General features: G+C 55.7%; 2 protein-coding genes across 2 annotated transcripts; both read left to right on the forward strand.

Annotated features, from left to right (window-relative positions):
* Positions 1 to 1,887: 1,887 nt before the first annotated feature.
* Positions 1,888 to 2,630, forward strand: EsH8_I_001311 (uncharacterized protein; the record flags this gene model as incomplete). The annotated part of the gene is made up of 2 exons (XM_083268724.1): positions 1,888 to 1,891; positions 1,984 to 2,630. The coding sequence occupies 2 exons, from the start codon at positions 1,888 to 1,890 to the stop codon at positions 2,628 to 2,630; spliced, it is 651 nt and encodes a 216-aa protein (XP_083119162.1).
* Positions 2,631 to 14,146: 11,516 nt separating this feature from the next.
* EsH8_I_001312 (GTPase-activating protein BEM3) lies at positions 14,147 to 19,279 on the forward strand (the record flags this gene model as incomplete). The annotated part of the gene is made up of 3 exons (XM_083268725.1): positions 14,147 to 14,487; positions 14,921 to 15,166; positions 15,268 to 19,279. The coding sequence occupies 3 exons, from the start codon at positions 14,147 to 14,149 to the stop codon at positions 19,277 to 19,279; spliced, it is 4,599 nt and encodes a 1,532-aa protein (XP_083119163.1).
* Between the last annotated feature and the right edge of the window lie 924 nt (positions 19,280 to 20,203).

Consider the following 20,203-nt stretch of genomic DNA (forward strand, 5'->3'; position numbering starts at 1 on the left):
CTTGGCATCGTGGGACGCTGCCCGACCGAGATTAAGGGCCAGGCTCCCAAATCGGATCGAACCGACACGCAGAGATTTGTTCTCTCTTGTCGCCCAACGAGGAGAAAGATGGTTGGGACGACGATGCCAGCTCACCCAATCTGACAAGCTCAGCCCTGCGACCCGACGATCAGGGGTCCCCCCAGTGGGTGCGAAGCCAGCGTCTCGCAAAAAAAAAGCGCGGTTGCGAGTTCCCCGGACGTGGGCGGGCATCCCCGGGCCTTTGGGTCGATGCCAGATGGGCGCGCAAATCGCAGCAAATCGCAGCGAAGCGCGACAAGAACCTTGGTTTTTCCCCCCTTCTTCCTTCCCTGTCGGCACGTCGATGACGGGCAGCGGGCGGGATGCAGACGCAGGGCAGGGCCGTGGCGGTGGCCGTGAGCACGGGCGAGAATGACTGGCTGGATGAATTCGCGGCCAGGGAGGGTTGTCAGCTGGCTAGGCCAGAGCCCTCCAATAGGTGCCAAAGCAAGGTCCCTCCTTGGGTGTTTTCTGGCACTTGGGAAGGGCACGAGGACCGGCCGACCGCCTCGAATCTTGATTTTAGCGTGACGTGCCCACTGGCGTCATAAGGCCCCAATTGCCCAATCGCGGGCCCTTGTCAGCCACACGAAGAAAGAGACGGGATAAAGCGATAGAAGGGTAGGGAAGGGGGCTTGCCCAGAGGAGGTGGGAGGAGGGAAAGAGGAGGATGAAAATTGGTAGGGGAACGGGAGGGATGGGAATGTCCTGGTTGGATTGGCAGCATTTGTCTTCACGGGCGCAGTTGTCATTGTCATTGTTTATTCGCATCGTCTCGCTGATTCGGAGAGAGCAGCGCAGCGTGTCTTTTACATGTATACCATAGTTAGTAAAGTAATGTTAGTACACCGACCGTATTGCAAAGGAGAGGAAATAAAAGGGCAAAATAAGATAAAATGAAAAAGAAAAGAAAAAAAAAAAGCTTCCCCGTCTGCCGGGCTGTGTTTGCATATGGTCTCCTCTCCTCCACTCTTGCGTGCATCGCCCATCAGGCCTCCCGCCCACCGGCACTGATTTTCTGCGCAGACGGTCACTAAACTGCTGCAAGGCAGCCCGGCCTACCTGGATGTCCCCTTCCCACTGGGCGACAAAACGGGCTTGGGCTGACACAACCCGCTGCGCTAGACGGTGCATTCACTGCACGGTAGCATTGTCATGTCTTTCTGGTGTTTTCTTTACGCGAAACGGTGGCCCTCCCTCTCCCCCTCCCTCCCCTTCCCCTGGTGGTGGTGTGGTTGGCCGTGATGGAGGGGTACACACCCAAATCACACTCGCTTTCTGGCGGCACCATAGAGGAGAGAGAGCCCATGTTGCCCAGACTTGCCAGGCACTTGACAAGACCTTGGTTTATCTGTCACTGCCCTGTTATATATGGATAGCGCATCTCCCGCCCATTCGTCCCGTTCACATATTTTTGTTTTGGAAATTCCTCACCCACAACTGCTCTCCCCCCTCGAAACCTATTTAGCCTACCCGTCGCCACACACCCAAGCTCCTTTCTCCAGCAGGGCGATCTTCACATCATCCACGCAACCGCACATCAACAGAGGGGAAAATCTCCATTTATTCCCCCTTTCACTCATCCCATCCCTCGGACCACGACACACCTGTGGGCTGCGCTGCATTACCGGTACCTATCCGCAACTCAAACCCAAAAAAAGAACAGCACCTGTTCAGTCGCACACCTCCCCTCCACCCGCCGCCACTCCTTGTGCGAATCCGTCGCACCGAAAAACGTGTAGGCCAAGCGGCGCACTCAGATTCAGACAATTTTTTACTATAGGGTTGTCTCGTCTCCGTCCTTTTGGCACGATCCAGCCGTCCAAAATGGGTGCGTGTAACCCCCCCCCCCCCCCCCCCCCCTCTGACGTCATCACCGCCACTACCGCGCATGATTGCTAACGTTCATCCTCCCCGAGATAGCCTCCTCAAGAGAATACTACGAGTACCATCACCACCACCGCCACCACCACCACCATGGCGCCAAGAAGCGCCTGTACCTGGAGCCCCCCAGCAACGGCGCCGTGACGGTCCGCACCAAGAAGACAACCTTCATCCCCGCCCGGGAGCCGACCCCGCCGCCGCCCCCTCCCGTCATCTGCGAACCGGCGCCCCCGCCCCCCGTCGTCGTTGAGCCACCTCCCCCCGCCCCGCCTCCACCGGCGCCCATCGTCGTCCCATGCCTCCCGCCGCCGCCTCCCCCACCTCCGGTCGTCGTCCCGGAGCCCATCCCCATCGAGGTCATCGCCGTTGACGTGGAGCCGAGCGTCAAGAGCAGCAAGAGCAGCAAGAGCTCCCGCAGCAGCCGGAGCCACTCGCGCCGCGGCAGCAGGGACCGCGAGAGGGACATCAGGGAGGTGTATGTCGAGCGGGAGAAGCTCGTGCCCGTGAGGGTCCCCTACCCCGTTCCCGTCCCCGTCGAGCCGCGGTACGAGACGTTCCGCTACGTTGAGGGCCGGAGGTACTCGCCCCCGCGCATGCTCCCACCGCCCCCGCCTTCCGAGGAGGAGAGGATGAGGATTACCATCTCGGACCGGAGGCGGGAGAGGGAATACGGCTACAGGCGATGAAAGCTTGGTTATGCGATTCCAACTTGTTCCTCTCCTCCTACTCCTCCTTGTTTTGTTTGTTTTGTTATGTTGTATAAACTTTTGGCGAAAGGGGATTAGGAGGGTTTTTTGCGTTGCTGCTTTCTGCTTTCTGGGGTATACGGACAGCGATGAATGGGGTTTCTAGGTTGGCTTTTTATTTTACTATATACATGTTTCTTGTACTCCCCTTTGCCGGTGTCATTGGGCTCTCTGATGCCACAGGAGGGACGACGTTATAACGCCAAATACGAAAAAGAAAGAACCCCCTTTGGTTGTTGGGGTTGAGCGAGGGGCTTTTTCTTTTTTACATGTATGTGTTTAGTTACGAGAAGGTTTACAACGACGGATAGCGATGGGCGATATGGGGCGCATGCGCCATGATTAGCAAGACCTTACGGAATTCATAAGAAACGGCCGCCGTTTTTATATCTATATCTACAGCTTCTCACACGTGCATCTTCTTTTGCACATCGTCACATTTCCCAACTGGGTTGCATGGAACAAACATGTGATTTGATTTGATATTCGCCATAATCATTGGTGCTGGGGGGATAGAGACTACATTCAGCCAAAGCATCGCGCCCTGTTCTGTTCGCCTTTCCTTTCGGGGGGGGTTCTTCTCGAGAATCGAGCCCGCTCCCGCCCCAATCGAGTCAACAATCGCGCGGCCGGCCTGCTTTGGCCGTCGATCTTTCATTTCCTTTCTTTTTCGGCTCTCCCCTCAGCAATCTCTCTTCAGACCCCAAAACCGGGGGCTGCTGCTTGCTCCTCCTCCTCCGCCTCCTCCCTCACACGTGGTCGCGGGCCCTGCATCTCGAAACGGACTGGCCAATCTTGTCCTGTCTCCATGGCGGGCTGTCGGGGGCTGCCCTCAAGACAAGACGAGACCCGAAGCCATGAATGACGGGGCCGAGATTAGAGGCGAGCCTCCATCAGCTTTTTGCCGACGGGCAGAGCAGGTTAGACGAGTAAGTTGGCCATGGATATCTTCCTCCCTTCTATTTTTAAAGAGGGATGCCGACAAAATAACAAGGGAGGGGGATCTGTTTCGAGGGTCCGATGTCCTGAGACAAACCAAGTATCCCCCCCTGATTTTCCCAAATGTGAGGTTACATCCCACCCCATCACGACAGCCGCTTCCACAGTTGTTGCGACGGTGCTGAGGATCCGAGTCTATATATATACTTGTCTCTCCAATTCTTGACCGCCTGTCTTTTCTCCCTTCGTCTCTTGTAAAGTATTTCCAGTGTTGCGTCTCTGCTTCACCACGAAACCCCCGAGAGGGATCTGCTGATCCTCCCGTCGTCTCCAGCTTAGCCAAGAGCCTCACGATCGTCTCCGGAATCCCTCCCTCACTTATCCCCCCCCCCCCGTCGAGGCTATTTTCTCGACTCGTCGAGCGGGGTATGGTTCGAGGGCAGTCGCGCTCGAAGTCGACAGAAAGTTCGACGCTCTGCCGCCCCCACCGCCCCTCCACAGCATCCGCATTTGGAAAATCGGACTCCATCATGAGAGAGCTTCCAGGCCGTTCCAGCCTGGCAACCCGCCCCCCGTTGTGGGTTCACGATCGGTCCTTTCTCCGCCCTCATGCGTGCTCAACGTATACACGCCGCCGGGCGATTGGTTTAGGGGTATAATGTCCGCTTCGCATGCTTCCAGATTCGTGATTGCGGAAGGTCCTGGGTTCGATTCCCAGATCGTCCATCTTTTTTTGCCCTCCCCCTTCTATCCCCTATTTGGGGAAGCCTTTCTCCGACGACATACCAGCAGCTCTAGCTTCATAGGGTGTGTGTCTTGGGAGAGAGCTTGGTAGCACAGGGATTGCCGTGCAAGGGTGGGCGGCTGCGGCTGACATTAAAGCGTACATGATGACAGCGGAAGAACCGTCTTGCTAGCTGCACTCGAGTGATGTCGATAGTGATGTCAGCCAGGAAAGGAACAGTCAGAGGAAATCCTGTCGCTCCCGATATGTGACAACCAAGCCCCCTCGCGTTAGTAGGCCGGCCGGTTCTATTACATATCAGAATGAAGGAATCAAAACGAATCAGAGCTAAGATGCGCTCCAAGCGTGTTGTGGGCGCCGCCAAGTCGGCGGGCTCCGCGGCGCACTTGCAGATGACAGCGGCAACCCCGAAAACGAGGGAGAGAATTGGAGCTGGACGCGTGGCCTCCGCGACTTGGCCATGAGGTCACTTGACCCAGCTCGATCCGCGAACTCGATACGCTGCGTAATGATACGCCTTTCGATAGGAATGACACCACATGGCGGCAGCATGGTAGCACGACATGCAGCCTCGGTGCCAATAGCTTCGTCAATCCACGAAAGCTGGGCAATATGCTGACTGTGGCGAGACGGCCGCAGCATGTGTGACCATCAAACATCTTGCTTATGGGAGCCAGTTGCGGACCTGCCCGGTACAACGCCCGAAACCTCCGGACGATTCTCTGAAAAACCGCCGCAGCCTCGGCACAATCGGGCCCGGAGCCCACAGGCCGAGTCATGATGAGCTTCCCTTGGCTGTTCGGCCCCATCTCGCTTCTTCGGGGAGCAAACCAAACCCATACTCTTCCGTGCCAGGGCATCCCCAGAATGACATGCTGCACCATTGTGGGTGTCTTGAGTCGCGGTAGGTTTGGTCTGCTTGATACATCAGGTTGGTGAGTTGTGTCCTGAGACGGGTGGATTGGTGCGTCTACAAGTAACTTACGGATTGGGCATAGATTTCGCCTTGTCAGATCCATGCGAACTAGAGCATTGCCTATCTAAAAAGTCAATGATGATGCTGAATATCATGCATTGTCAGAGTTAAACGGGTGGGTTCTTTGCGCAGTGAGATTCAAACAGAAGCGTCGCTCGACACTTTCCCGCCTAGGAATTACAATCGTCGTACAGCGACGCCTCTCAACCACCAACATCGCTCGACACATTTGTTGTAGGGAGGCGCTTCACGTTGAGATAGCAGGCACACGGCACAGGGTTGAGAACCAGTTTGCACCCGGCGCCGGCATCTGTGACGTTGACAACCGGGACGGCGTCAATGTCGTAAGAGAACGACATGCCCAATGTCGGGGTGTCTTGAGTTCAACAGACCCAGCCAATCTACCTCGCCGATCGAAGGCAGGAGCCGGGTTTGGCAGTCCATCCGAATGTCAAACCCGTCATCTCAAGTCTGCAATGCGCCTGGCATCGTTACCCCCCCCAACAGCGATGTGCTGCGCGAGTGCGATGCTTCCGGGAGGATGGGCGGGTTTGCGCATGAACAAGGGGACAAACCTGCTCACGTGAGGAATTTCCGACTCCCCAGCCCAGGAGTCGCCCTCAGCCGTTCTAGCTGAAGCGATCTGACGGTGAAGCGAAAACCTGTGACGGAGACCGCCCGCCAGATTGATGGCGCATCTGAAACACGTCCGCGACGCCGGCCGGATTTTAGGCAGAATACTGCTGATGGTGGTCATGGGAGAGCGAGATATTTCGTGTTTCATTGTATATGCGGACAAATACCGAGCCCTGATTGGATGAGGGGGTGGAAGTCCGACCTAGAGGATGAGGTTGAGTTGATCTATTGCATAGCTTGCGGGAATCCGACTTGAGCGGACCTCGTCCCAACTTAACTTGACCCTGGGAAACCCAAGGGTCGGAATATCAACCGAATCCGCAATTTCCTTTAAGAACCATCCTGGTTTGGATTATGGGTCAGTGGCTTGAAACTCGTCGCCACAGATGTGGAAAGGCAATGATCCCATCTTTATGGTACTATCGATCTTTACCGGGGATGTCCCGTCTGTAGAATGGGTCGTTCGCAGATGGCGACTTGGGGTTGATATCGCGCAGCGACGATGAAACATCGCGAGTGAGTTGGTTGAGAGCTGTTCCCGCTCTTCAAGCCTGTCCACAGTCACTTCCGAGGCTCAAGAGAGACTCGGTCTTGTGCAGGTTGTTTGCTAGAAGTCCTAGCATCGGCAGGCTATTTGTGGTTATGCCTGTGAGTACATGCGCATAAGATGTCAGCCATCTGAAATTGGCTGGGCATTCTCTGGGCTCTGGAAGCTGCCACCGTGCCCCTTGGAACACAAGTGTGGCTGGCAAGGTCTGAGTGATTTCAAATGCCCCTGAGGATGCAAACTTGCCTCCGGTGAAAAAACGAGCCGAATGCCAAACGGATTCCAGGTGGTTTGAAATCATTGAGCACGAGGCCCAGGATGACACGCAAGGATATCAGACCAACAAGTCCCCAACCCAGCTGGCCATCCGAGTGCCGCAAGAGACGGCTCGAGGGAGCCCGAGCGTAACGGGCGCCACGACGATCCCGTATGTCAAAGTGGCCACGAGCCACTGTGGCACTTGGCAGCGTATCGAGAATCAAAGCACTTGCATCCTGCTAGATATTATCAAATAAACGAAACATGCGCCCGAGGTGCTATGCGGCAGGTATTGTCATGGCAAAACCCACCAGTGGCCTTGGCCTAGCTGCAGTCGTGAGTGCAGTGGTGTTCGGAATCGTCTGCGCAACAGAAGCCTCCCGAAGCCTAGCCAAGCTCTTGAAAGCTGTGGCAATGCAGATCTGAATCACGGGGTGAATGGCCTGGAGCCAGCGGTTGTCTGTGGTCTGTTGTGGTCCTGGAACGGCCGAAGGGGTTTGGGTTTGACCACTTGCCGCGCCGTCACTATGGGGCTCTGTGTACGGATATACCGTGCAAGTCCCGTTGATAGCTCTGGGTGTGGAACTGTCCGGGAAAAGGTGATTGACAAGTTTGACTTGTCTACTTGGACGAGGGTTGGGTTTCCTTCAATCTCCATGGCAAAACATCGCGTGGAGCTTCTCCTCTTGGCTTCCACAGGGTCCAAGTCCCCTTCCCGCTAGACGATGCTTGATTGGCTGGTCATGTCGATCTGAGCACTTGGCTTCCAGGCGGTAGGCACAGGCCACAAAGTAATGATCCCCGTTGTACACCAATTAGGTATTCGTTGTTGTATGTCCCGAGGCATTCACGAGGATAAGCCAGGCCGATCGTAATGCCGTCTCCCATTCCCTAAGTTGCATTGTTGTTATAATGAATGTATTGTCCACGCGTACCCGTAGCGTGGCAGGTATTCAGGAGAGAAAGGGAGAGAGAGAGCGCTTCGAGTCGCTTGAGTGGCTACTGACCTCGTAGTCTTGCCCTTACTACGGCATGGCTCCAATGCACGGAAGAAAGTGGATGGATATTGATTGATCCACCGGGGAGCAGGAGGGATTCAGCATGCCAAAGACAGCAAACGCCGAGACGCTACGGGAAGAAAGCGACGCGCTTGAGAGGGGTCTTCCTGGCACTCGGCGGCAGTCTACACCTGTTCGCAGCAGACCTGGGGGGTTTCCCGCCCACAGCGCCAGTCGGGAGGGAACAGCTGCAGCGCCATGAGCCGTTGCTGCATGTTTAAATTTTTAAATTGGCTTCTCGTGATGCTCAGAGTCTGCCCGTTCTGTCGGTGTTCCACTTGAGTTTCCACCTTCCATTTTATCGGGCCCCCTTACACTTTGAGTCTCTCGCCGGTCAATGAAGAGTCGAGTCCGTGTCGGACTTAATGACAGGATCAGGGGCAGCTCTCCGAATAGGGGAAAGAACTGTCGCGTTGCGCCCGCGAACCCCTCCGAGCTGCCAAACAAAACAATCAACTTTTGGTTTTACTGCGGGAGCGCCGGCCCCAGGCGGGTCTGTCAGGTTGCAATGCTTTGCCTCCTTTTGTCGTATCTCATTAGATTGCGAATCGTCGCAGACCTGATTTTTTTTTCTCTCTATCAAAAGCAAGTCTGCTGGTAGCATTGGGTTTAACCCTGAATGCAATGCTTTGCAAGCAGGGCAATAGGCAATAAAGAGTGGCGTCTGTCACACCGCTCATGCGAGGCATGAAAGATTACCGGAGGGTAGGGTGGCATGGGGCATTTTGATTAGCCCGTCATGCTGGAGGTGTGATGGCGGCTCTGGAGGTCGCCACCCTGCTTCGGCTGACGTGCAAGAACGTGACATTGCATGGCACGCTCCCTCTGGAGATGGGCCTATGAAGCCACAGAGCGAGCATAGTCGGATTGGCTATCGAGGCCTTTCGAGGTCAGCGCTGCTGCGATGCCACTGTCGTTTACGAGGCTCGAGCCAGAAGCATCGCATCAGTGTAGCCGGCCGCTGCGCTGCATGACGTTATTATAGTATGACTTTGTCGAGATTCCCGGGCCTTGGCAGGAGTGGTTCATGCATGATGCTTAAAAAAACCCCCCATTTGTTTGATGGGAGAAAGCGTCTGTCGGAGCATCACCTTCCAGGAGGGCTGTGATGAATGATCCCGGACGAAAAGGTTTCGTCATTGTTTCCCCAGGCGCTCGGGTCGGAGGTTAAAGGGATGGCACAACACAGACAGTTATGTTTGTGTATGTACTATGCCGGCGTTGCTGCACTTTGTCGCGTGAGGTTGGGGTAAATGAAAGGTTGCCTGCTCTTCGCATTTCGTTTCCGCCGTCAATCATGACGAAGCGGTCCGGGCGAGTTGGTTTTTGATGGGAGCCGAGCTAGGTGCGCCCCCTCCTCCCCTTCCACCATGCTTGGGGAAACGTTAAGCTTGGCGAAGAACAGATGAGGCGTTCCACGGCCTTTCAGATTCGACGGTATTTAGCGGCGACTGCCTCCTAACGCCACCGGTAAGCTTAGCACCGAACGCTGACGCCTCTTCAATACCCGTCATCAATGGAATAGAGCTCTGGTGGGGGTAGAGCTACAGTCTCAATGCGGCACAGCAGTCCACCTCCGCTGGGCTAGACATTTGGCAGCTTGGTCCAAGAGGGGAATTCTTAGCTCGCCGCCCGGCTGGTTGAAGCAGGTTATCAATCAGAACCGCCAAGGCGGCTATCTGTCAGGGGAGGGCACATGTTGATCTGGAGATTTTGCAAGGAAGAAGAAGCCTGTGCAGGAGCACGACAGCGCGTGTGCATCCATGTGACAAGATGGCTTCGTTGGTAATCGGGAGAAACGGCAACCGAGGTGCTTTGAGAGAGGGCGCTGCAGTAAGTCGTAGCTTCCAGATCCAGTGCCTCCAGACGGTGTTCTTCATGGTGTGACTCCCTGACTTGTCCAACGGACCAGTTAGCCTAAAGCTTGGCTGTTTGTAGACCAGTACTGGCTTTCTGGCGAAGGATGCGTCGGTACCTGCAGGAGTGATGCTGTCCCCTGCAGGACACATGACCGGACTAGGCTATTCGTGGCAGTGATGACAAGAGAATGCCTCAAAATTGGTCAGAAGTCGTCAAACGAGACGACAAAAAGAGCCAGACGAGACAGCCAGAACGAGAATGACGCAGCGCGACGTGGCAGACAATGTAATGTTGGAGCCATCTGTTCAACTACAACATAGCTGGCAAGTGACGGTAGGCGGCCGATACTGAGGGGTCATGCCGGCAAGCTTGTTGTGTACCGCATACGTAGCGTAGCCTCTGTGGGGATTCGTTATTTTCAGGGAGAAGTGACACGTCTTTCGGACGACGAGGGCACTCTGTGCCGTGCTGTGCATAGCATGGTGAATGCAACAGAGAACGGAGGGGGCGGGTACTGGAAAGAGCCTCTGATGGGAGTTATTTGGTAGCGAGGCCCTAGATCCCAGTTTCGGATGGATCCCATTCCAAGAGCCACTGTCGTCTTTCTCGTCATGACGGGCAGTTTCTATCCTTGCTGGATGGGTTTGCTTGGACCACTCTTTGTCCTCAGCCCTGGCCCTGAGAGTGGACGGGCCGGTTTTTTTGGTGGGGGCTGGAAATGTGGTATGGGACTTGAGTGGCCCAAAGAGGAATAATGCTATAGAAGAGCCAAGCAGGGCAGGAAACGATTGGAGCGAGACAGCCGAAGACCCCTGGTCCCCAAGATTAAATAAGGCCTTGGGTCGTGGCGTTAAGAATCTGGGGTGTGCGAGGGCGGTCCACTGTGCCACGGACCCGTGGCATGCAGGTATGCATGTGGTGGAGGAATCGGAGGAGACAGTCTCGCAACGATCTCAACCTAGTCCTCAAGGAGCCAGCCGAGAGACTGGAATATGAGGCACGGAGCTGATGGAGAGGGATGACATTGGGTGATGGATGTGCAGACCCTTGAACACGGAGATGGAGTCGGTGTGTGCTGACCCCCTGACGTTGGGTCCCGGTGGCAGGCATGACTGAGCTGCCGATAACCGTATGTAAAATAGGCGACGAACGGGCGTTAACGAATTGGGTATTGGAATTAGAAAGTAAGCTGGTGCATGGCAGGCTTTGTATCCGGAGAGAATCCCTACACTCGAGCGGAATGTGGAATTTGGCCTTGTTCACCTCAAGCAAGCCGAGGTTTCGGGAGGGAAGGCGAGATGGCCATCCAGTCTCGTGTACAGCTCTGCAGTGGATAGGGGTTGTTGCGCAGCGATGCAAGGCCTGCCCAGTTGAATGGGTTCGAGTCGAGTCGAGCCGAGGACGACAACCTTGAGCCCGGGGCCGAGAGGTAAATACCAGTGCCGTGTTGGTACGCGATGAAGATTGAAGGGCGCTAGGGAGATTCTGCAATTTTAGGCTTTTGGCGTACGGAGCACGACTGCATGCTTTGCATCGGGGGAAAGCGAGACAGGATTAAGATTGCCATGGTGAATCTCCTGGGCGACGGGGATAAGATGCTTTTGGTGGGACATTGGCGTACGTGGTGGACATGGACGGGAGCTACGAGGCCTCACGGTGGCGGCGTTGGGCGGCGGGCGCACTCACTGCACGACGAGCCGACGAGAGCAGAAAGGGACGACGATGGCGATGGCTTCAGGTGCAAATCCGGTCAATGCCACGGTTGTGGAACGGGAGTGAATCCCTGGGACGGGAGACAGGGGCAACAGGCAGGAGAGAATGCGGAAATAAGCACTCTGCTGGTGTTGCTGATACGACACGATACGCCGGCAGGAAGGAGGCAGTAACGGGCCCCATCGCCGCCCTTTCTTGTGCAGATCAGAGCAGAGCAGAGTACCAGAGGCAAGTATCTCGACTTGAAAACGGGCGGGCGGGGGAGGGAACAAATGGTACAAAGAGCAGCTCGCAGCTCGACAGGTTCAGCATAGCATGGCGCCCTTCTATGCCTATTCTATATTCTGCCACGCCACAGTACCTAGTTGCTGGGAGACCCCCAGACGACGGGTTCGTCAACGACAATGACCAGTCGGTCGATGTTGTGTGGCATACGAGTGCATCCTTTTTCTCTCTCGGCCGGCCGGCCTTCCAGGGAGATTAATCCAGGTGGCCCGTCCCCCTCATCCCGCTTGAATAGATGTTATGTTCAGAGTGAATGTATCGTCATGTACCATGTATTGTACTCTGTGGTGTAGGTATGTGTATTTGGAAAAGAGCCTTGCCGCTGCGTAGCGTAGCGCTTGGCACGGCCTCCAAAGGCAATGAATGAATGGCAGACAGGGTTCCGAGACGAATACTTTATTTACTATCGACCTCCCTCATTGATCACCAGACCTGGGACGGAGAGGATCGATTCTACCTAGCGCGACTTGTAGCTGTGTCATCCTCCGGTACTAGGCGAGGTTGCTCTGCTCTGGCTGGTGCTAATCCAAACGAGGGTGATGGGAGAGAGGGGACAGCGAAAGGGGTGGGGATACAGGTAGGGCAGCAGAAAGGATTGGACGAAGGAGGGCAGGGAAAAGGGACGGGAAATGCAGATTGAAAATCGAGACTGTAGCATCTTCTATCCTCATTTTCAATTAATTCTTGTATTTCCATTTTGTATTCGTACTCCATTTTTGGCCAACTGCCAATCTCATTCAGTAGGAAGGAAGCCTCAGCTCCAGCTCTAGCTCCGGCTCTAGCTCTAGCTCTGGCTCCGGCTCTGGCTCGCTCTGCCTCTGGCTCCTCTCCGAAGCCCCTGGATGGACGGGAGCCGCCAGCAGGAACCTCACAGTCCCACATTCAAATGCAACCGTCTCTTTCTGGCAGCATCTTGCAGCAGCGGCAGATGTGGGTAGTGTACCTAGAGACAAGAACAACGAATCCACACACACACACACACCCACACATATATACATACATACAACACAACGCTACACCTGCAGTCAATACCGAGCCCTGTCTCTCTCTCTCTTCCTGTCTCTCCCCCTCCCCCCGTCCTTATCCTCCACCTCTCCCCCTCCCTGCACGTACCTTCCTTCCTGGCTTTGCTTTTCCCTGCTTAGCGGTACGTACCTGTCCGCCCTGAGTGAGCGAGCCCACACCACCACGCCCGCGGCCAGCTCCAACACGACCTGACGGCATCCACAACCACGGCACCACGCACTAATACACCCGTCCCACACCTTTCCCACCATCTTATTCCCCGGCACCCTGTTTAACCTTCAGATGTAGTGTACCGGTATCTTCCTCCCCCTCCCTGCGACGAGAGTACCGCGAATGCTGGCTGCCGCTGCTGTTCGTGGATGGATCATGTGGATTGGTCTGGACTAGACATCCTTTTTGCTTTCTTCACGAGGCTTCTTCATCTCTGCGTGCCGTCTGATTCGTGCCTCGCCGCCCTCTGCCTCAACCACGAATCAGCCTCCCTGTGCTGGAAGCGGCAAGACGGAAAATAAGGGGTCTCTCTCATCCAACAGTGAGTGCGCTACTCGACTCTGTCCTGCCCTGGCCTGCCCTGGCCCGGCATCGCATCGCATCGCATCACATTGCATTGTCCTCCTCCAAACCTACACATCGACCACGCCAACGGCCACGTCCTCCTCTCTTTCTGGCCTTCGTCCTTCAACTCAACCCAACCTTGCCATAGGCTCGCTCTGTTTGTCTGCCGTGTCATTCAGTGGACTTCTGCCCACCGGCCACACACACACACACAAACCCACGCACGCACGCACACATACACACACACCTGTCCAAGACAACGGGCACTTGTCTCATCCACACTCAGCTGTTAGCATTCTTCCCACTCCCCCGAAGCACATCCGGCACGGCGAGACGGCGCCCCCCCCATCCCTTTGGATTTGGAGTACACCATTCCATTCATCTGATCTGATCTGCTCTGCCCCGGCCCGGTAAAACCACAACCTCTCCTTCACCTCTCTACCTCAACTCTGCCTTGACTGGCTCGTCTTGCAATACAACCACCACCACCACCACCACCACCACCACCACCAGTGACTGCAACTCGAACTGCACCCCATCCACGTACAAGCAGCAGTATTCGCAGCAGCTGTCCGTCTGTTCCATCCGCATCCAGAGTCACCAACTTCATACTACGACACATACTCCTGGCCCCTGGTCTCGACTTCCCATCCTCTCTCGGCTCGCTCGCTCGTTCCCGAGAAACAAAGAATAAAAATAAAAATAAAATAAAAAAGAGGCGGGTTTAATATATGCAACCACAGTCAGGGTCACCCAGGCATCTCGAAACCGCTGCGAGGTTGTCCTGCGTTAAGCTCTGACCCTGCACACCCCCCAGTTGGGCCGCCGGCCAGTTGTCTTCCCGTCGCATTGCCCACCATGTCGCAGCTTGCGCTCCAGACTCGGAGCGCCCAGGGCTCAACTTCAGATTCTGATGCTGCTGGTTCGACTTTCACGTCTGGCCCTGCTGATGCCGCTCCCGATGCTGCTGATGCCGCTGCTCGTCCTCGCCTCCCTCACCAAAAGCACCCTCTTGGCCGGCTTCAGGTCCCTGACGGCTCCTCCTACTCCTCTTTCTCCCAGGATAGCCCCACGACAGGCCTCTTGATCCCGGCTTCCGATCCTGCAAGCACCAGCATCAGCACCAGTACAAGCACCGCTGCCGCTGCCAGTCACAGTCCCAGCAGCACTACCAGCCCTCTTCTTAGTCCATCTCCAAGGTACGTTCCATTGCCTCCACTGCACTGCTTACCAAAGAAGAAACGGTCCACTCTTTGCGCTGGCTGCTCTGCTTTGCTCTACGCCTTGCTTTTTCTCACTGCTGCCGCTGCTGCTTCTTCCTTCCTTGACCTTACTACCTTGACTTCCCACGCCCGCCAGCCAGAAAAGACTTTCGAGTCGCTCACCTACCCACGCCGTCCACGACTGATTCCCAACCAGAGAGTGCTTCTCTCCCTTGGTCCCCGGTCAGCAAGGACATTGTGTGCTCGTCTTGGCGCTACACACGACTCTTGTCTTGACTCTTTCGCTTGACGCCGATTCTCCTGCCCTCCTTGCCCGCTACCCATCCATCCTGCTGCTATATTGTGGGACCCAGTGCACGACTCTGGTCCTGGAGCACAATAACTGATGCCCTCCTCCGCCGCCTTTTAGGTCCCCACGACGCCCGATACCCAGTCCTCTCCACGAGAGTTTCGCCATTTCCTCACCGTCGAGCCCTTTTTCTCCCCGATCTTCGTCGTTTTCTCCTCTTGTTGGCAACTTCCAGATACTGCGCCCCCAGGCTGGCCCAGAAATCATCAAGGCCCCCACAGACGACGTACGCTCGCCTGTAGACCTCTCGGGAGAACCCCAGACATACTACAGTGATTCCAGTTCGCCCGAACGCAGCGCACCACGGTACGTGTGCATCGTAGCTCGCACCCACCGCTGGTTCGCGAGCTCAGGCGCTCCGCGCGCGCAATTTCATCCAACGCACCGCTGACAGACTGACACGGCAGGCCGAGAATACAACCACTCTCCACGAATGACAATCGAAGCAATTCCGACCCCGTCTTGATTTCGAGGCCTCTCGCAGGCCCGCTCCGATCTCCAATGTCTACCTCCGGAGGCTCGGCCGCTGCTTCGCGGGGCAGACCGGGCAAAGGTGCGCCACGGAACTCGTCAATGGACTCTGCAATTTCAGCCATTTCGACAAAGTCCCAGTCACAAGGAGGACCCGCCAGTAGCCAGTCCGACCCAACAGATATTGCTGGGTTGATCAAGACGGCAGGCAGTCCCGAGGCGGTTATACAATACCTCTTGAAAGAGAAGCATTCTCAGACACAACAAAACGCACAACTATGGCGCCTAGTCGACAAGCAGAGAGCTATGATCCTGGGCCTCAACAAGGATCTGGAGCGAACGTTGAAAGACAAGGAGAAATACCGGAAGAAGTTGAAAGAGGTCATGTCAGTACCGGAATTGACGGGGCCCGATGGATCTAGAACTGCCAGCAAGGTCCTCAAGATGCCCGTGGGCAAGGGCATACCGACAGTCGACGTCAGCGCCCCCAAGGAGCGACAAATCGTCGCACCCGACTCTCCAACCTTGGACTCTGACAGTCAAAAACATTCCCCCGTGGACATGGCCATGGCGCCCTATCCGATTACCCCTCCGGCAGACCAGCCAAATGGCCCGCCGTCAGCTGTTGGAGAGCTGCTGGATCCATCACATGAAATGCCCAGAGCACATGAGCATGCATACGACAGGTTCAACCATGAAGCAGAGGAGCACGCCGCGGAAGCGGCACGGAAGGAGCATGAGGCAGAGCAGCTCGCAGAGTTTTCCATCAACATGGCGCCTCCACCATCTCGAAGCTTACCGAGCCAGCCCCCAAGCATGCCCCCTCCGAGGCCACCAGTGGCTTCGGAGTCGGCTTCAATGGTCGATGAAGGACTATCACAGTTCCCTGCGCCGCCACCGCGTAAACCCCTCCCAACCCCGTTGAAGCTCCAGAGCAAAAGCCAACCTGGTCCGGAGGAGGAAGAATCCGATTCTGACTTTGACGACCTTTTGGACATGAACGAAATGGCCAACGAGCGGCGTGGCCGACGTAGGACCCGCGAGGAAGATGACCACGACAGGGAGTTCTTGGCCATAAAAGAGGCCGAGAGGAGAAGCTTGTCGAAGCAGAGCAACCCCCCGAGCCAGACGGGATCTCCAACCAAGGCCATCCCGGATCCGCCTACAGAGCTGCCGCCGAGTCCCCCCAAACGAATGCACCGTGAAAACGCTCCGGCTTCACTGGGAGGCGTTCTCAGCGCCAACACACTCGAAGCTCCGCTCCTAAGCCCTGGGCTGCCATCAAGCCCGCGCCCGCTGGGGGCACCATCGTCAGCCAGCCCTTCAACCAGTGCAGGGACGTTCCCCGCGGCACCTCTGTCGCCGCGACCACCACGCCAGCCCATACCCCTTCCTCCAGGCCACTCCCTTCAGACACCAGCAGAGCCAATGGTGCTCAAAAGTCCTCAGCCACTTAACATTGTCAAGAAGGGATGGGACACGGCCAGCGAGAAGAGCCGTGCTAGTCTTACTGAGCGCGGCCGCATTTTCAAGGGATTTGTGTCGGACGAATACCCCGATCTGCTTCTTTCGCCCAATGTCCTGCCCACGATCAGGGTAAAGGTTGCATCCTCACGCATGAAGCCATCGCGAGCAAGCTTGATGTCGTTGACGCAACTCGAAGAGGACCCGGTCTTCACACTTGCCATTTTCTCGCGGTCTGACCCCGGCGAACTCTGGAGGGTTGAAAAGGACTCCGCCTCGCTTGCCAAGCTGGATCAAAAGCTCAAGCAATGCTCGTCTTTCACCGCAAAGACACCAGAGAGGTCACTGTTCAGTGGACATGCGCCCGCCAAGCTCGACGCCCGGCGAGTGGCCCTGGACCACTATTTGGAAGAGGTTTTTGAAACCCCCCTGGATACTGCGACTGCCTTGGAGCTTTGTAAATATCTGTCGACCCATACGCTGCCTCCCAATGCCGACGACGCTGGGTCGATGGAGACCATGGCCGAGGCGAAGGCCAAGTCAGGGCCGGGCGGTCGCCCGTTCAGGACTGGATATCTCACCAAGAGAGGGAAGAACTTTGGTGGTTGGAAAGCACGCTTTTTCGTCCTCGACGGACCTCACTTGAAGTATTACGAAACACCAGGAGGCGCCCATCTCGGCACAATCAAGCTGCCCAGCGCCCAAATTGGCAAGCAGTCCCAAAACAACGACAACCAGTCACCATCACAAGCAGCCAACGCGGAAGATGCGGACAACCAGTATCGCCATGCGTTCCTGATTCTCGAGCCAAAGAAAAAGGACTCGAGCAGCCATGTAAAACACGTGCTTTGTGCCGAAAACGACAGAGAAAGGGATCAGTGGGTCGATGCCTTGCTCAGATGGATCGACTACAAAGACCCGGAAGTGGACGAGGGCCATGCCTCGAAGCCCCATCCCCACGACCGCCAGGCTTCTGGTGCGGCAGAACGCGCCGACAAGAAGAAGCAGCAGCGGTATAAGAAGACGGCCTCGCAGCATCAACCTTCTGACTCGGACGGCCTGATAGGTGTGAGGTATGATGCAATGTCACAAGGTGACCTCCCTCACCACGGCGGGCCTGCACGGCCGAGAACAGCCGGACACATGCCCGAGAATAATCAGCCTGCCGAATCGATGACGATGTCTTCCCAGCCGTCGATGATGATCTCCGCCCCGAGAGACATGCAAGTCATTGCAGATTCGGCTCATTGGGGCAACAGGGCGGGACTCGGTGCCCCGGTCAACGAGGAGAAAAAGATGAAGAAGCGTAGCTTCTTCGGCTTCGGCCCCAAGACAAGATCGTCGTCTGACGGGCAGGACTCGTTGTTTGGCGGGAGTGAGGGTGGTTCATCGACGCCGCCTCAGGGCGGTTACCAGGGGCCGATCAGGCAGGCCTTCGGAGCCCCGTTGGCTGAGGCAGTGCGGTACTGCCATCCTGTGGACGTCAACGTGCCACTCCCTGCCGTCGTCTACAGATGCATCCAGTACCTGGATGCCAAGAACGCCATTCTCGAGGAGGGAATTTTCCGCCTCAGCGGCTCGAACGTGGTCATCAAGCAGCTTCGTGAGCGATTCAACGTCGAGGGTGACGTCAACATTGTCACTGACGAGACTTACTACGACATCCACGCCGTTGCCTCGTTGTTGAAGTTGTACCTGCGCGAACTCCCAACGACGATACTGACTCGAGATCTTCACCTGGAGTTCATGGCTGTAACGGAGATGTCGGACCAGAGGGAAAAGATCGCCGCCGTGGCTGAGTTGGTGCTAAGACTACCGCAAGCAAACGCCACCTTGTTGAAGTACCTCATCGCCTTCTTGATCAAGATCATCAACAATGCCGATGTGAACAAAATGACGGTTCGGAACGTGGGCATCGTGTTCTCGCCCACGTTGAACATTCCCGCGCCAGTCTTTGCTCTGCTTCTGCAGAACTACTATGGCATCTTCGGTCTAGAGCCCGAGGAGTATGAGCTGCCATCTTCCTTCGCAGAAACGGAGTCGGGTCGTGAACGGTCAGGCTCTTTGCCTTCTATGACCAATGGTCTTCCCACCCGGCCTTCGTATGAGACACAGCAGGGCCGTCCTTCCACTTCGGCTGGGTCAAGTCAATCACCTCATCGCCAAAGGCTCTTGGATGCCATGACGGGCCAGCAGCGTTCTGGGGGCACGCCTCCTCCCCTCTTGCAAGATCTGCAAAGCGCTCGATCGTCGCCCACCCCGCCACCAAACTATCCGATGAACCGTCCCATGGCGTATGAGCCACAGTACGCACCGCAGGGCTACGAGACCAACGGCTCCCATGGCACGGCGCGTGGTTACGACAACACCGGTTCCGGCCACGACCAACACAAACGACGCGAAAGTGCCATTTTCATGGGCAATGTGGTTGGCCTGAACCCCCAGAGCTCCAAGAGCCGACTGAGAGAGGAGACACGGTTCTGAGTTGGCGTATCCCGCCAACGACTTGGCCGTCTTTGTCTCGTTCTACACGACTGTTCCGCAAGATACCCACTCGTTTATACGCAGCGTAGATACCATGTCTTGCATCCTTTATTTCCAGTTTTATTGTATAACCCATTCCGTTTACAGGCATGGGTATGGACGACATGAAGGCGCCATTATACCCGAACATATCACCATTCAGGATAGGCGCCGAGCGCTCCACCACAGTTTAATATTGATTGCTACTTTGGTACATGTAGCCTTTTTATTTTTATTTTTATCGAGATTTCGAGTCTTTCTATGTTCATGAGACGAAGCCGAGATGAGCTTAGGGGCGGATTGCTAATGAAGAAGACGTGGGCAAACTGGGAACTCGGTGCATGGACGGATGTCTTCATGGAACAAGGGTGTATCATACGGTCATACGGACACAGGTATCAAGTTTGTTCCCAAAGGCGCGGTTTTCCCACTGGTTGTTTTTCAGCGATTCATGCGCGATCTGGTTCTCGGGTTCTAGCCTAGCATGGCGTTGGAAAGCATTGAGCTGCGACTAGCAGTTCGCCCCATGATTACAAGGTTGTTAAGATAGCGAGGGTGCGACTTAGCATCATCAATCATTTGGTTCAGCTTGCAAGAAATAAAAGAAAAGACTTCTTATGAACATCAGCTCTTTACAGCAATGCGCCAACTCTTTTTTTTATTTTTTTATTTTTTAAAAAAAAAAATCCTTTAAATCAATGCCTAAAGAAGTAGAGGTGAAGGTGCCGGCGACGTTTCCCATCTGTACTCAGACGGGGGTCATTTATGTGAACATCTCAGGAGAGCTGATTGCTGACTAATACAGCGAGTATTTCGTCACCATCGGAACTGTCGGCACTTTTGTGTCGGTGCATGTCTCCGCCGAGCAAAAGTCGGCAATTGCCT

This window comes from Colletotrichum jinshuiense, chromosome 1, assembly GCF_051148585.1.
Source record: "Colletotrichum jinshuiense chromosome 1, complete sequence".
NCBI classification, from domain to species: domain Eukaryota; kingdom Fungi; phylum Ascomycota; class Sordariomycetes; order Glomerellales; family Glomerellaceae; genus Colletotrichum; species Colletotrichum jinshuiense.